The sequence below is a fragment of the Pygocentrus nattereri genome, chromosome 18 (genome assembly GCF_015220715.1).
Source record: "Pygocentrus nattereri isolate fPygNat1 chromosome 18, fPygNat1.pri, whole genome shotgun sequence".
In the NCBI taxonomy this organism is placed as follows: domain Eukaryota; kingdom Metazoa; phylum Chordata; class Actinopteri; order Characiformes; family Serrasalmidae; genus Pygocentrus; species Pygocentrus nattereri.
In genome coordinates this window covers 25941900-25956434 of record NC_051228.1, presented here as the reverse complement: position 1 = coordinate 25956434, position 14535 = coordinate 25941900, and the positions used below count along the sequence as shown (strand labels likewise).

The following is a 14535-nucleotide window of genomic DNA, read 5'->3' as shown; positions in this document are numbered from 1 at the left end:
ATTATATGGCACCATTGACTTTACTAAAGAACACTTGTAGAACCATCTTTTTTAAGAGCGTGGGCTGATTTTGTGTGGATGTGGCAGAACCTGTTGAGATAACCAAAGATAAAAGTGCTGAACTGCACTACACTATTAAAAAAATATGGTTCTTTGAGGGTTCATAAAGAAAATCATTCCAAATAGAACTTTGAACATTCAAAGAACCTTTTGCATAATTAAAAGAGTACTTTGCTTCATAAAGCATTCTTCAGCTTGATGGGGAATGTGGTATAGTTGGTTCTATATATACATAGCACCAAAAAGGATTCTTCTATTGTAACAAGCTTGCATCGTATATATATATATATATATATATATGTGTGTGTGTGTGTGTGTGTGTGTGTGTGTGTGTGTGTGTTTGTGTGTGTGTGTGTGTGTGTGTGTGTGTGTGTGTGTGTGTGTGTGTGTAACACGTACTTGTGCAAAGACTTTTTTGAGTGTTCATGGTTCTATTTAGAAACATTCTCTTTACTAAAGAACCCTTGAACAACCACTGTATTTATTGTTCACTCCCACCCGAGCACCATCAGTCTCATCATACATCAACCTTTGACGTGTATTGACCCTGCTGTCCAGCAGGAGGCAGTCTGACTTTGCAATGCAACTCCTTTCATCCTCTTCAGCGCAAGTGTTTATCATTCTTTGATGAAGGTGAAAAATGGGCTTGGATAGTTAGGGGCTGTCTGAGGACCCATGATGGTGGAGGGTAGCGACAGGGAGGGCCACTTATGTATATGGCTCCAATGATTCGTCAACAAAGTCGAGTTGTTGACGACATTGATTATGGAAAAAAGTTGATGAGCTGTGAACTGTGCAATATAAGGGAGCGGAAAGCATTGATTAATAAAATAAAAGCTGGTAGATTCATGGACTATAGAAGTAATCATTATTGGGATCATTACCTATTGGCACGTCTGCCTCAGTGGTGGAAGTGATGGGCTTGGGCTCCTCTGTCCAGGGGGTGGCGTGCACAGCCACGCTCCAGTCGCTCCACGTGCCGACCTCCATGTCCTTGGCAGCCAGTTGGATGATGTACTCTTTCCCCACATAAGCATCTGTGATGGTGTGGGAGGTGCTGTCCGAAAGCTCCACCTGTCAGTCAAGAGGATAGAGCTAATTAGGGCTCAGTTTGCGGACTAGGCAATGTGTAATGGTGAGATAGTGTTCATTACGAAATTGGAAGTGAGTTGGACGACTGACCACCTGAATAACAGATGCATGAATGAGGGAGTGTAGATTTGCATACAACAACAGCACCTCAGTAACGTCTGTTATATATTTGTTAAAAATACATTGGCCATTTTATTAGAAACTTTGTACTTTGTACTACCACTATATTCCACATTTTCATGCAGCATAGTAATCCATTAATAATCTGACTGATAGCTCAATCAGAATAGAATCCATCCATGTAACTATGAACTACAAAGTGAATTCAAATGGAATAGAATAGTCTGATGCTGGTTGAGGCCCTTCAGAATTCCTATCCAATTGAATGAGCTAGGTAATCCTGTAAATAATTAATTAAATAGAAGAATAATAGACATTCCCAGACGGAAAGTTTAATTACATTCTGCGCATGTGTGTTCGCGTCATAGCAAAAGTTTAACATCCAGCACAGCGGGAGCAGAAACTGCGCTGAAGCGTTTATCATCACCCAAAAATAGCCAGCCATGAGCAGCTGTGTGGTCAGAGCCTGATGGAGATCAAAAGGATGGTTAACACAAATTTTGCATCAACAGATGGGCTATGGTCTCTAATGTCAGTTTTGGGGGTGCTTTGTGTTACAGTATTATGATCACTTTTCCCCGTAACAAAGTAATGTAACACACTACAGCATAATTTCTTGTAATCACATTACAGCTACTGACTTAATGAGTATTATGTTAGTTGTGTTGCTTATATCTTTACAGTGTAATATAACAGAAAGCTGTACAGTGTTGAGAATAAACTTAAACTTAATATCCAGGATGCCTCATATCAGGAATGTGGACTGTTAGAAATAAAGACTCTGTGCAGGAACATTTTTCCTTCATCAAGATACAAACAATGTAAATGTTCCCTCAAAGGTACAGCAGTGGTTTTAAGGTCCAATTGTGCACCTTAAATAAGAGATGTACCCTCAAGGGTCCAACCTTAGTGTCAAGATGGGTACTGCCCCAGTGACAGTTTCATACCTTTCTAAGAAGGTGGTGAGGAAGTCTCTCTACTGATCAAAGCTATTCCTAGAAAATTGCCTGATGGAAAATGACCATAAATAAATAATTACAGTTTATTACTTAATAACATTCACCATTTTAAAAAGTCTTATCTTGTAGTTGCTCCCAAAATACTTTACATTGTAAAGAAATCATTGGTTTACATTGTAATGTCTAGTTTGTAACATCTCTACTATACATCTCTACTACATATAACTACGAACTACAAAAGTGAATTCAAACTTTTGGACTTATATATGTAGTAGTATGCAAAAGTTTAAGCATCAATGGTTAAATGTTTTGCTGCTTTGATAAGTGAAAATAACCTCAGTATACATATTTAAATAACCTTTAATACATATTTAAAGCTTATTTGCTAAATTTAACATATTAGAAAAATGAATCAATAGAAATTGTTTGCAAATATTTGCAAACCAAATTTATTTTCACTTTAAAAGACAACACAACATATAATTTGCCCTGGGATGTTCAAACTTTAGCATATGACTGTACAATACTGTTATATACCAGGGGTCGGCAACATGTGGCTCTCGAGCTGTATGCGGCCCTTTCACTGTCCTGTTGTGGCTCCACAGCAGAATGAGATTTTTTGGTTCTAAGACAACGCTGGAGTTAATGTAGCTTTTAACTGCTAATTCACCCTTTAACCCTGAAGGTCAGCACGCAGACTGCTGGACACCATAGCAACACAGACAAAAATCTAGCCTAGCTAGTAGCTAACACAAAGGCAAAGAGAAAGATTTAAGATGTACATCAATAATTTTGAGAGAAATGGACATATTTGCATTAGTAAGCTCCTCACCTGGTTTAGTGATACAAGCAACTGTCAAACATCGTCAAACAAGTCATTAAGTCAGTTTCTTGTTTTTTGTTCTTGAGCTTTCTGTTCAATTTTTCATGCTCCACCTTAAATGGTGCAACAGTTACCTATATAGTTAACTACATTCTGGCTCCTCAGACAGCATTTAAGGTGGAACATGAAAATTCAAACAAGAAGCCGGTGAATGAGGAGCCGACTTCAGCCCGGTAAAAAGTTGAACGTGGAGAGACATTCAACAACACACTACTCATGCTTGAAGCAGAGCAAAGTAAGTCTACTTTCTGTTTATATTATAGTTTAGGCCTATACTAGTGCATTAGCACAGGCTGAGACATATTCACAGCCAATATGTTAAAAAGTGACCTTAATAAAATGGACATAAAATGTTGTGGCTCCCAAGGTGGTTAGATTTATGTTGAAACTTGACAAAATGGTGCTTAATATTTGGGTTGATGACACCTGGTGCAACAAACACACACAGGGTGTTGTCTGTGGGGTTGAGCGTATGTACTCTGTTATTAATTGCTGATGCGGTCACTCGTTTTCTCTCTCTCCCTCCCTCTATCCCTCCTGCACATACAGAAACACAAACATAATGCAACTGAAACTGCTGCTATAGGTAAGCAGTCAGCAGAAATAATTGGTGCCACAAAGCCAGCTGCCAGGGCAGCTTCCAAAGGGCAGAAGACAAGGAGACTGCTCTACCTGCCCAGATCCACATGATCCACACGAGTGAGCCTGTGTTTGTTTTATTTTGAGGGAACACATGCGTTTGTGTGGCACCTGAGCGCTTCACAACAACAAAAGAGCTAAAGCAGCAGTGCTCCTGATGTGAATTGGTGATAGCATTTTCTGAATGGCTTTCTGTCACGGGCGCACAGGAAAACAGCCACAAAACCCAGCGACGGTATCGTTTAGACTTCACATTTACATTTTAATTGAACATTTTTCTTTCATAATTGGAAAAGACTGTTGCTCATTTCCCTTGCGCTTCCTCAAAAACCCACTGAACAATGGCCAAATCCTCTTCATTTAGATTAAGCCGTGTTCAGAACTCTTTCCCGGCCTGGGTGAGCATGAGTGCGTGGGCCGCTGAGGGCCGTATTGGTGATAATACAACGCAGCGTCCATCTGTAACAGCATTTCACAGCTAAAATATGACATCAAGGCCATGATGTCATCAAACTCACAATGTGTGCTTTTGCCCACCCTTGACATTTAAACCCTTTATTCACAAGGACGCTATGAAACTATAAGCAGGCGGTGAACTTTGCCAGCTGAGAGTTGGCACTGTGCGGCAGCTGCAGCAGAGCAGACGGCTGATAGAAGCCCAGAGTCATACCGGCGACTCTGTAGCTGGAGCGGATGTTTCTCCTCCACGCTCTGTTCCCCTGCCTTAGCCACAAACCAGCGCCCAATTACCAGACCCTTATGAGGTCCCTCAGTGCCAAGAGTGCAAAAAAGTTAAGGGGGAACTGGAGCTAAACTATGGCAACCCTGAGATGGACACACCCACCCACACAAACACATATAAAAACACCACACTATACTCTCACTCTCTCTCTCCCACTCTCTTTCCCCTCTCTCTTTCTATCTCGTTTTTACTCTTTCTCTCTCTCTTGCTCTCTTTCTCTCCCTCTTTTTCTCTCTTTCTATCTCTCTCTTCCTTGTCTCTTTCTTTTGCTCTCTCTCCATCACCTACTTTATCTGTCTTCCTACCTTTCTTTTACTCTCTTTCTCTCTCTCTCTCTCTTTTTCTGTTTACTTATTTAGCCTATGTTATACTCAGACAGTAATTTATAATCACACTGTTGGTACTGAGGTCAGCAATACTGGGAAACCTCAGTCAAGGTCACATCTGTCAGTCTACAGGACGTCATGTGGTCAGTCTGTGAGGATGTGGACATGGCGGTGAGGCTGGTATATAGCTGGGCAGGATCGATGTGCGAGGAGGAAATGACTGGGTACGATTATGTAAACAGTGGCAGCGTTACTCTGTTTTTGCCCAGCGCAGCACAAATACAAATCTCTGACACGGCCTGTACAGCCTTACTCAGTGTTACAGAAGTCAGAGCATCACGATCTGAGTCACAGGCTCCAGGTTACATGTACAAACTAATGAATAGCTTGGATCACTTCTGAGCCTCTGGGTCAAAAGACTGAATTCATAAAAAATCTGCTAAAGAATCTATATATAGAGAGACAGAGAGAGAGAGAGAAAACAAACATCTCATTTCAAAGACAGGACTATTTATATAGTCATATCATTATGGACTAGGCTCACTTTGACCCTCACAAAGCTTGTAACAATAGAAGAACCCTTTTGGGTGCTGTATAAAACCCTTTTCAAAAAGGAACCATCTACAACTCATTCTCCATCAATCTGAAAAAACCTTTCACAATGCAAAGAACCTTTAAATCAGGCAAAGGGTTCTTTGAGTGTTCATCATACTATACTGAACACTTTTTGCACTAAAGAACCCTTGAATAACCATCTTTTTAAGAGTGTAGTGCAGTTTAGCACTTTGAACTTTCCTCAACAGGTTCCACCACATCCACACAAAATCAGCCCATAACTCTTAAAAAGGGTGGTTCTTCTAGGGTTCTTTAGTCTTTAGACAATGGCTCTATAAGGAAACATGGACATTTTTGAACCACTTGCATGATTAAATGGTTCTTTGCAGATTAATGGAAAATGTGTTGTATATGGTTTTATATCCCACCAAAAATGGTTCTTCCATTATTAAATAGAAAGGGTTCTTTGAGAGTCCGTGCATTTATATATAAGCTGTGTCTTTCTAAAGCCTTTAAGAGTGATGTAATACAATGCAAGTGATCTGACGAGTATTACAGATACTACTGTTTGTAATAGCGTTCCACTCCACAGCCCTAGAACACCAAATATGATATATATGTCAAGACAAGGCCAAGTGCATGTGCAAAACCAAGCTGTCAGACACTCATGCAGCAAACTGGAAGACGCGGCAGTCACTGTTGGCTGATTTCCACAGCGAGCCCACCTCCTATCTGTTGCATCTCTAACCCAGCTGCGCTCACACCCGCCGGGACAGCCCTGCATGACCCTGTGCCAACATAAGAGGGCACTATGCCTCATTGAAGCTCGCAGCAAAAACAACTCGGACTTACAGAGCTGCTCAGTCCCAGTCGTGCTTGTGATAGTGCTGTGAATAATGTATAAGACATGCTACATTAGCTGAATACTGCTGCTGCTCACATAGGCATTTCTATGTAGTGAGTGGTCTTGACTCACACACGCTGTTGGCTGCACTATCAGTGCTGTTCCCTATGATAAGTGTTCATTTTCATGGAGCACCTGATATCATAGGGTGTTTCTCAACATCAGGAATGTGATGAACAGACATGCATTCATGAGAAGAATGAACTAACAAGAATGCAAGAATGGAAAAGCACCTATGAATTTGAGGTGTGTTGTACTGACTGTTGCTCTACAGTCTGGGCTCAAGTCAATTCACCAGTGATAATCATTTCAGACAACTGGGTGACTGACTGAGTAAGACATAGCCCATGCAGCGGTACATAAAACATAAAACATAGAACATAAAAATTTGGGATATGTGTTCAGAATATAGAAATTGAGTATCTGTATACAGCCCAAATAAAGGCATTATTCAGAAAACAGTTACTTTATGTATTTTTTTTTTTTTTTTTTACATTTTTGGGAGAAACTTTCTCACTCACTAAATAAAAATACATCCTCAGCACTTGGCATGTAGCAAATATGCTCATTAGAGGACCTCAGTTAACGGCTTCTTTGCATACAAGTTCCTAGTAGAGCCTGAGTAGATTGATAAATCAATATGACGATCAGTTATTCATCTCAGTATTAACAGACTCAAAGTAATTAACACTTACAACATATTCTATATCAATCTGAAGAATCATGCAACATTCAAGACATCTTGTTAGCCAGTCACCAACCACTGCATCCTTGGTATTTGAGGCAGCTCAAGTGCACTTTTTAGTGTTCTTGGTAATTATATACTTGCGTACTGGAATATATTTTGGGCAGTGGAAGATCATATCAAGCGAATTCATAAGTATGCAAGAACACTCAAGATTGCACATTGAGAAACACTCACACAATCCCTGTCCTGAATCAGCTTTGACTTCTTTTAATTAGTCTCACCTGTTTTTTATTTAGCCTTTGCATATAGACTCAAGAGAGTTTCTACATTGCTTTCTTTGTTCCCTGTTGTCATTTTTCCTCATGCAATGTTCTTCCCGGTTGCCTGAATAAATCTACTTGTATACAGTACCCATTTGCCTGGTGGACAGTGCCAGGGACATATGCTATACCTTTTGTGGCTATTAATGACTTTGAGTTTTGGAAAGATGCAAGTGTATTATATAGCCGGGCAGCCATGACCCCCTCTGACCCTACCAACCACTGTTCAGCAGATCTAGTGAGTTTCTTTCTTTGCTGCCCTCTGTAATTCAGTTCCTAATCTTCAAAGGAATGCATCTCACTCTGAGAGGAAACACACTGCTTTATCTGTACACTCAAGCATTGTGTCTGCAGGGTTCATTTCAATAGTGGCTGCTGTGAGCCAACTGTTTATGTCTGGCTTCATAGACCATTGATGAATGACCCTCAGTGTTCCTGTCTTTTAGATATTTTTGTATCTGTGGAAAAAAAAATTCAAACATCCTCTGAAAATATTGGTGCAAGACGAGTAATAATTGTGAGTAATAAAGAGTTCGGATGGTCCTACTAAAATTTTACGAGTTTCTAAAGGAAGTTGCACTGGTTGGCAATGTCATAAAAACAGGTAGTAAACTCCAGCAAGTTCCATGTTTACAAGTTGGGGCCTATTACCAGCCAGCACATTCAGGACATACCATGTGAACACAACCCCCCCCCCCCCCCCCCCACCCCCCACACAGATAAACGTATCAGCTGTGGTAAATTTACTGCTTGCCAATAAACACCCAAACACCAAGAGTTAGGAGTTAGTAGTCATGGTATAGTGAGATGTCATGACAGACAGTCTGAATGCACCATAAGAACCAGTGGGAGTGGAATCTCTCAGAGGGTGAGGTGGGAACAACTACAGTAAGAACAATCGCAAACCCGGCTACAAAACATTGACATGAACATGTCATGTATGTGGATGTTACCATTACTGGTAACTGTCATGCCATATGTCATAATGTTTGATATTATGATGGCTAACCAGGGTACACTTAGCAAAATTAATGTGTGATACAAGTTGTCATGTCATCAAAAAATTACCAGTAATGGTAACATGAATCTGTCATTACATCTCATGACAGCAGATGTTTGTTGACACCTGCTCAACCAGTGTTTCTTCTGAAATCAATGCTATTAACAGAAAGTTTATCCCCCATTTGTTGCAGTAACAGCCTCTACTCTTCTGAGAAGGCTATACACTATAAGGTGGAATACCACTCATCCCAAATGTCATGGTTCAAGTAGTACTGGTAGAATCCCAAAAAACTCAATCATTAAATCAACAGCTAGTTAGCACTCCCCATTAAGTGTTCTACAGCTCACAACCAAAGAAATCGTTCACGATTCACAAATTTTTCTGCAACTGCATTATCCTGGCAAAAATCACAGAGCATACGTGGCTGCCTAATTCCAGCAGATCATGGCACAGTTGCCGTGCTCAACTCCTGCCATGAGCTGAACAAACAAACAACAAGCAAACAACACAAAACCACAAAGAAACAGATTCCGAAGCAGAGGCTTGCCAAGCATGTGCATTAACCTGGACGACTTGGACGGCTCGTTGGGAATAAGTATCGAGGGAAACATCTTCACTGCCAAAAATGCAAGCAGATGCATCTGAAAGCTAACAAGGACAGATGGAGGAAAGATGATCCAAATCATTCCACACAATACCGTAAAATAGAGCTCTGTTCAAAGCCCTTCGCTCAGCATGTAAAGTTTGGAAACAGGTTGCAAGGCGGCGTTCTGTTGATGAGGATGAAGAGAAAGAAAAGAAAAACAAGCTGGCCATGTTGCCCACTGACGAAATGTAGAGAAGCAGAGCAGAACAGAAAAAGAAAAATGCACAAGCCAAAAAAAAAAAAAAAAAAGGCAGGCGGCCCTGATGGTTAAGACGAGCTCCACAATGGAGCAGCTAATGTAGGCAGGGTGTTAAGACCAATTCTGTCTAATCCCTAAGCAAACACACGCTCTTCCCTGGAGGACCTTGTCCAGTGTTCTGAATGGCCGGGACCCAGGCTATTCTCCCACTAACATCAGACGCTCACTATGCCTCTTTGCTTTCATTCACTAAGCTTGAGAGAGCTCATAAAATATGCACAATATCTGAATAGTGTCTCGATAAATAAATAATTCATACTCTGAATGGGCAGACGGAGAAAGAGAGCATCTAAATAGAAGCATGATTTCATTTAATAGCTTCTACTGCCAGTTTACTTTGTGTCCAGTGTTAGATTTTGTGCAGCCAAGGCCTTCATTAAGAGTTCAGTTAATGCAATTTCCTCTGAAATCAGGACATACAGTGTGCAATGGGGAAATTACAAAGGAAAAAACCTGGAAATCGCTCTATGAAATCTAAAATCCGTACAGTTGGCATAAAAGCAAGGAACGCTTACAGTCCGCAGCCAGTTTTGTCTGGACATACATCCTGTGCAATAGCTCCAAAGAATCTGGCTGCAATTTGACAATGTTTAATTTTTTTGTTTTCTTCTTGGAGCATAAAATCAGTCCTATCAATTGCGTGCAATGCCTTCGGCTTTGGAGAAGCCCGTTAGAATCGAAAAACTACACTAGAGCACCTTCTTCATCCATTCAGCAACATCAATAGGCCCATTATAAATTCATCCCATTTCTCTAAAGTGCAAGAGAGGGCTCGGAGCACACGGCTGTGTGATCAGCATCTCATTGTGTATTATCCACAGGCTGTATTTTAATCTGTATATCTGAGATGGCTGCTAAAAAAGGCTTAGCCCATACAGTGAGGGGATGGAAAAAAAAAGAGGTGTGTGGGGGGGGGGTTCTACATTCTTTGGAGATTACATAAGGGAAAGGCCAATGACCCCCCTCTCCCATCACTATCCTGTCCAATTTAACTCTAACACCCTGTCCTGACTCTGGGCTTTTGGTATGGAAATCAAGGCTTTGAGGGATCCGAATTCTTTTATCCGGGCCTGAAATTCTTGAGCGCCTTGCTTGCTATCGTGTATCCGGGCTGGCTCAATACAAGCCTCTATGTGGCAAATACTGTTAGCAGCTTCTGTGGGACATATTTCAGCTTTTATCTCCTTCACTGGGCAAGCACACTGCACCCTGCAAAACCCTTGGATGGGCAAACACAGGCAGGAACTAGAAGGCTTTAACAGTTCTTGAAGAACCCAACTGATGGAGTTAACCTCAGCCTGCCCCCTTCACTTCCTGGGAAATAATTTTTGACACGCTGGCCATGCATGACAGTATTTAATTGGCTCAATTCCCCAAAAAAGGCATTGTAATATCTCGTTCGAGAGCGTCAAGCTTTCTATAGTCCCCTCCCAGCCCCGCCCTCACACCGAAGAATGTAAATACGATTGGCGGCCGAGCCAAGAGAGGGTGTCTGTTGTCATGGAAATAAAAAGCAATTATGTGCCACTTCCAACACTCGCATCTGACTTTCCAGTGATGGGATGAAAGTGGTCAGGCAAAGCGGGGCCTGTCACTCAAGCTAATGAGAGCAATTCCCTCAGCCCCCATCCACTGGCTTACTGCAGCATGCCAACAGGTTTAATGGATAATTGTCCATCCTGCTTGCCTCCCTTTGATGCCAAGTTGGCCACTGCACAATTAATATCAAAGGAAAGTGGAAACACCTTTGCAATTATCACACAGGAATGACCACGCCACTTCCCGGAACTCCTTTATCAATGGCTGTTTGAGTTTGTTAAGTGTTTTCTGTTATTTTAAGAGGACATCATGCAAAGTAAGCACTTGCTAATGAGACACATCTCACCGTTAAACTGGAAGCAAACAAAGGAAGTCAGCCAGACTTAACTGTTTGCATGTCTGATTTCTACTGTTTGCACACTTTTGTATGTCACTCTGAATTAGAGCATCTGCCAAAATGGTGAAATGTAAATGTTAAACCTCAAACACACACACAAACACATACATACATTAATGCCCATCAAAAGTTTGCAGACACCCAGATGTTCAATGTTTTTAATGCAAACGCTCATGTCTGTGATAATATAGCATGTTAATAGTAATGTTTTTCAGTGTTTTTCAGTCCTTACTAGCTGCATGTGTAGCACACCATCAATTTCCTTATTCCTATTGTTTTTACTGCTGTTTTACTGCTGGGAGGTTTAAAAGTTGTAATTTGTGACACATTTTGCACATTTAAAAAAAGATTCAAGAAAAAAATAAACAAAATGTAATGCAAGCATGTGGCTGCACACAGATAAAAGATGGACAATCCTGATGGCTCTTCCTTTCTTTCTGTCTATCTGATGGAGTGCAAAGGTAGAGAGGAAAACCGCAGCCTTTTAAACAGCACAGACCGTCTTCATTTAACATCCACTACAGCACAGCCCCAATTAACCCAAGCGCAAAAACCCACTTTCCACAGAGATGAACACATCAGCCAGCAGATCAAACGGCCAGCACAAATCCCACTGATATATGGATATTACAAGCTTAACAGTGGGTGTAAGAAGGTGATTTGGGAGCAAAAAATTAGCAAAAGAAGAAATTCAATCAAAGAAAAATTCAGGTAACACATTCTGTAGCATGCTGCCAATTACCATGGTCAATAATTTAACTGTGCTTAGAGCAGAAAACTCACTGACTTAAATTGAATTGCACATGTCAATATTTGAGTCATTACATGCGGCAGTCCTGCACACCTGCATTCAAACACTTCAGGTGTTTGAACCAAAATATTTGCTATACGATTGGAAAGGTTTGGAAAACATCTGCAGGTATATTTTCTGTATTCTCTGAAAAGTTACTGTACACTGTTAGAGCTAAAGGTGCTGTGCAGGTTCACTTTTCATTCATCAAGGTATAAACAATGTAAATGTTCCCTCAAAGGTACAACATTGGTTTTAAGGTCCAATGGTGTACCTTAAATATATTTTCCCAGGTGAAATGTTCGTATTTGTATCTTTTCCTAATCTGATGTTTTAAAACAGAACAATAAAATAAAACGTCTGGAGATGAGACGGGGTGTGTGGAGTCAGTAAAACTTAGAAAATATGATTTCAATGGACTACGGCACAGTTATGTTCCCTGACTAAAGGTACTGAGATTAACCCTTGAGCTTCCCGCCCCAGTGACAAGAGGGGTAACTGAGCCAGTGACAGTTTATACCTTTTTTCTGACACAGCAGAGCCAGTACACCAAGCAAGATTCAGGTCCAAACGTTCTGCCTACGTGTTATGTACAGAACTGGTGTGCAAGCATAAATGCGCAGTTTATGGGCTGTGTGTATGATAAAATGCAAAATGCGCTTCATGCATATGTATTTGAGGGAGGGCTGTGCAGGACGTGAGTTGAGATATTACACAAGCAGCATGTAACATATTCTCAAAGGAGCACCAACCAAATATACCAAAATATCCAGCCCACAGCAGGGACATGAGAAGGTGCTTTAAGTCCTGAAATTTTTTTAGTAGATGCATGACATGAATGGTGATGTCATGGCTTTTTTTCACTTGAAATAACCAAACATGCTATAATGGAGCGAGAAACGACAACATATGCACATAACTGACAAATGAAACCACTGATGCACACCCTGACTTTGCTCTCAATCAGTTCTGGATAAACTTGATGCACCTCAACTTATGTGTGTTGTTGTGACACACCCCGAAAGCGGCCAGCAGGGGTTGAAGGAAGTGATCCGACTCACTGTAATTCAAATACAATGTAACGATGCAAGGCTACTGCAGGCTTTGAAAATACATGATCAAAACATACAAACTCTACCCTAAAACACACGGGGGGGGGGGGCGGGGAGGTTAGGTGCTGGAGCCTATCCCAGCAGTCATCAGGTGATTTTTAATATACCGTATTTTCAACAGTAGCAGGCAATCAACCCTGAAATCTGGGAAGTACCCCAGTTCCCACATCCCTGGCCAACAGCTTCCTGTGGCCAGAAACGGACTAAAGGATGATTAAAACAAACTATGCAGCAACAGATGAGCTATCATTATCAACATCCACAGCACTGTGCAAACATCAGAGACCACCCTTCATTTATTTACTTTCCAGTCAAAACAACCATTAAAGTACAGGAGATTAAATATAGAATAATTCACTTGCATAATGAAGGGGAAGGTCAAAGTAGTTCAAAAATGATTAAAACTTTGAGGATTATTTGGATTGTGATGAGCAGAAAATGCAACCAACTTGTACGACAGAACTTCAAAGGTGTGTAAAAGCATCCCTGAAGATTTCTTTGAAACACTGAAAGTGAGTCTCTTTCTGCTGCTATAAATAAATACCTTGTACTAAACAGTCATTTTGAACATAATAAATCATAAATGAAGGGTGATCTCTGGGCGAGTACTGCAGTACTGTACAACAAGGTAGGTGTGTCTAACAGAGTGGACCCTAAATGTGTCTAAAAACGTCAGCAGTGCTTCTGTGTAACAGTGCAACACACACACACACACACACATACCACTGTCATGACAGATTCCCCTGCAGTGCTGAGATTGATCCATCACCTATATAATATCTGCTCAGTGGCTGTCCTATGGGGTCTTGACTATTGACACACAGGGCAAAGACAGGCTTTAGCAGAGAGATAAATGTGAATAAATGTGTAATTGTACAACTACATAATGCACCAATTTATTAAGCAGACCCAATAACATTGAATTAAAAGCTGCACTTATTTTATTGTACTGCACTCTGTATTGTAGTCTATTATATTGTATCTTATTGTTATTGTATTGCATTGAATGGCACAGAGTTCTGCGTTCAACTCTGTTTCTTTTTCTCTTGGTGTCTGCAGTGACATATTTGTTTCTAGCAGTATCTGAGCTCAGGACTGTCTTTTTCTCTAAGCTATTGGTAACTAGCAAAGATACTTTCTCTAGATTGACAAAGCACTTCTTGTAAGTCGCTCTGGATAAGAGCGTCTGCTAAATGCTGTAAATGTAAATGTAAATGTAAACACGGATATGAGTATAGATGAGTGTAGATACAAGGCCTGTTGCCAGTGAGTGTATAACAAAGCATAAACCCTGATAGATAGCCTATGTCCAGTCTGAGTCTGCTGTGTGCTCAGCCACTGAACGACTATACAAAAGTTTCTCAAAGATTTCCCATCTGCTGGAAACAACAGGCGCCAAATTGTATTTTTCAGCTGCTCTATCAGACCATCAGAAGCTCCTCGCCAAGCACAGGCTGACAAGTATCTATTCAGAGAAGCTGCTTAATCACACTGCAGGTGC

The 14535-nt window shown here is 40.9% G+C and overlaps 1 protein-coding gene across 1 annotated transcript in view; it reads right to left on the bottom strand.

Moving 5' to 3' along the window:
- cntfr (ciliary neurotrophic factor receptor) overlaps positions 1-14535 on the bottom strand; it is a 222599-nt gene that overhangs the window by 9763 nt on the left and 198301 nt on the right. The window contains exon 7 of the mRNA XM_017700217.2: positions 945-1134. Coding sequence (XP_017555706.2) covers positions 945-1134 — 190 coding nt within the window. The remainder of the gene's footprint in view (positions 1-944; positions 1135-14535) is intronic.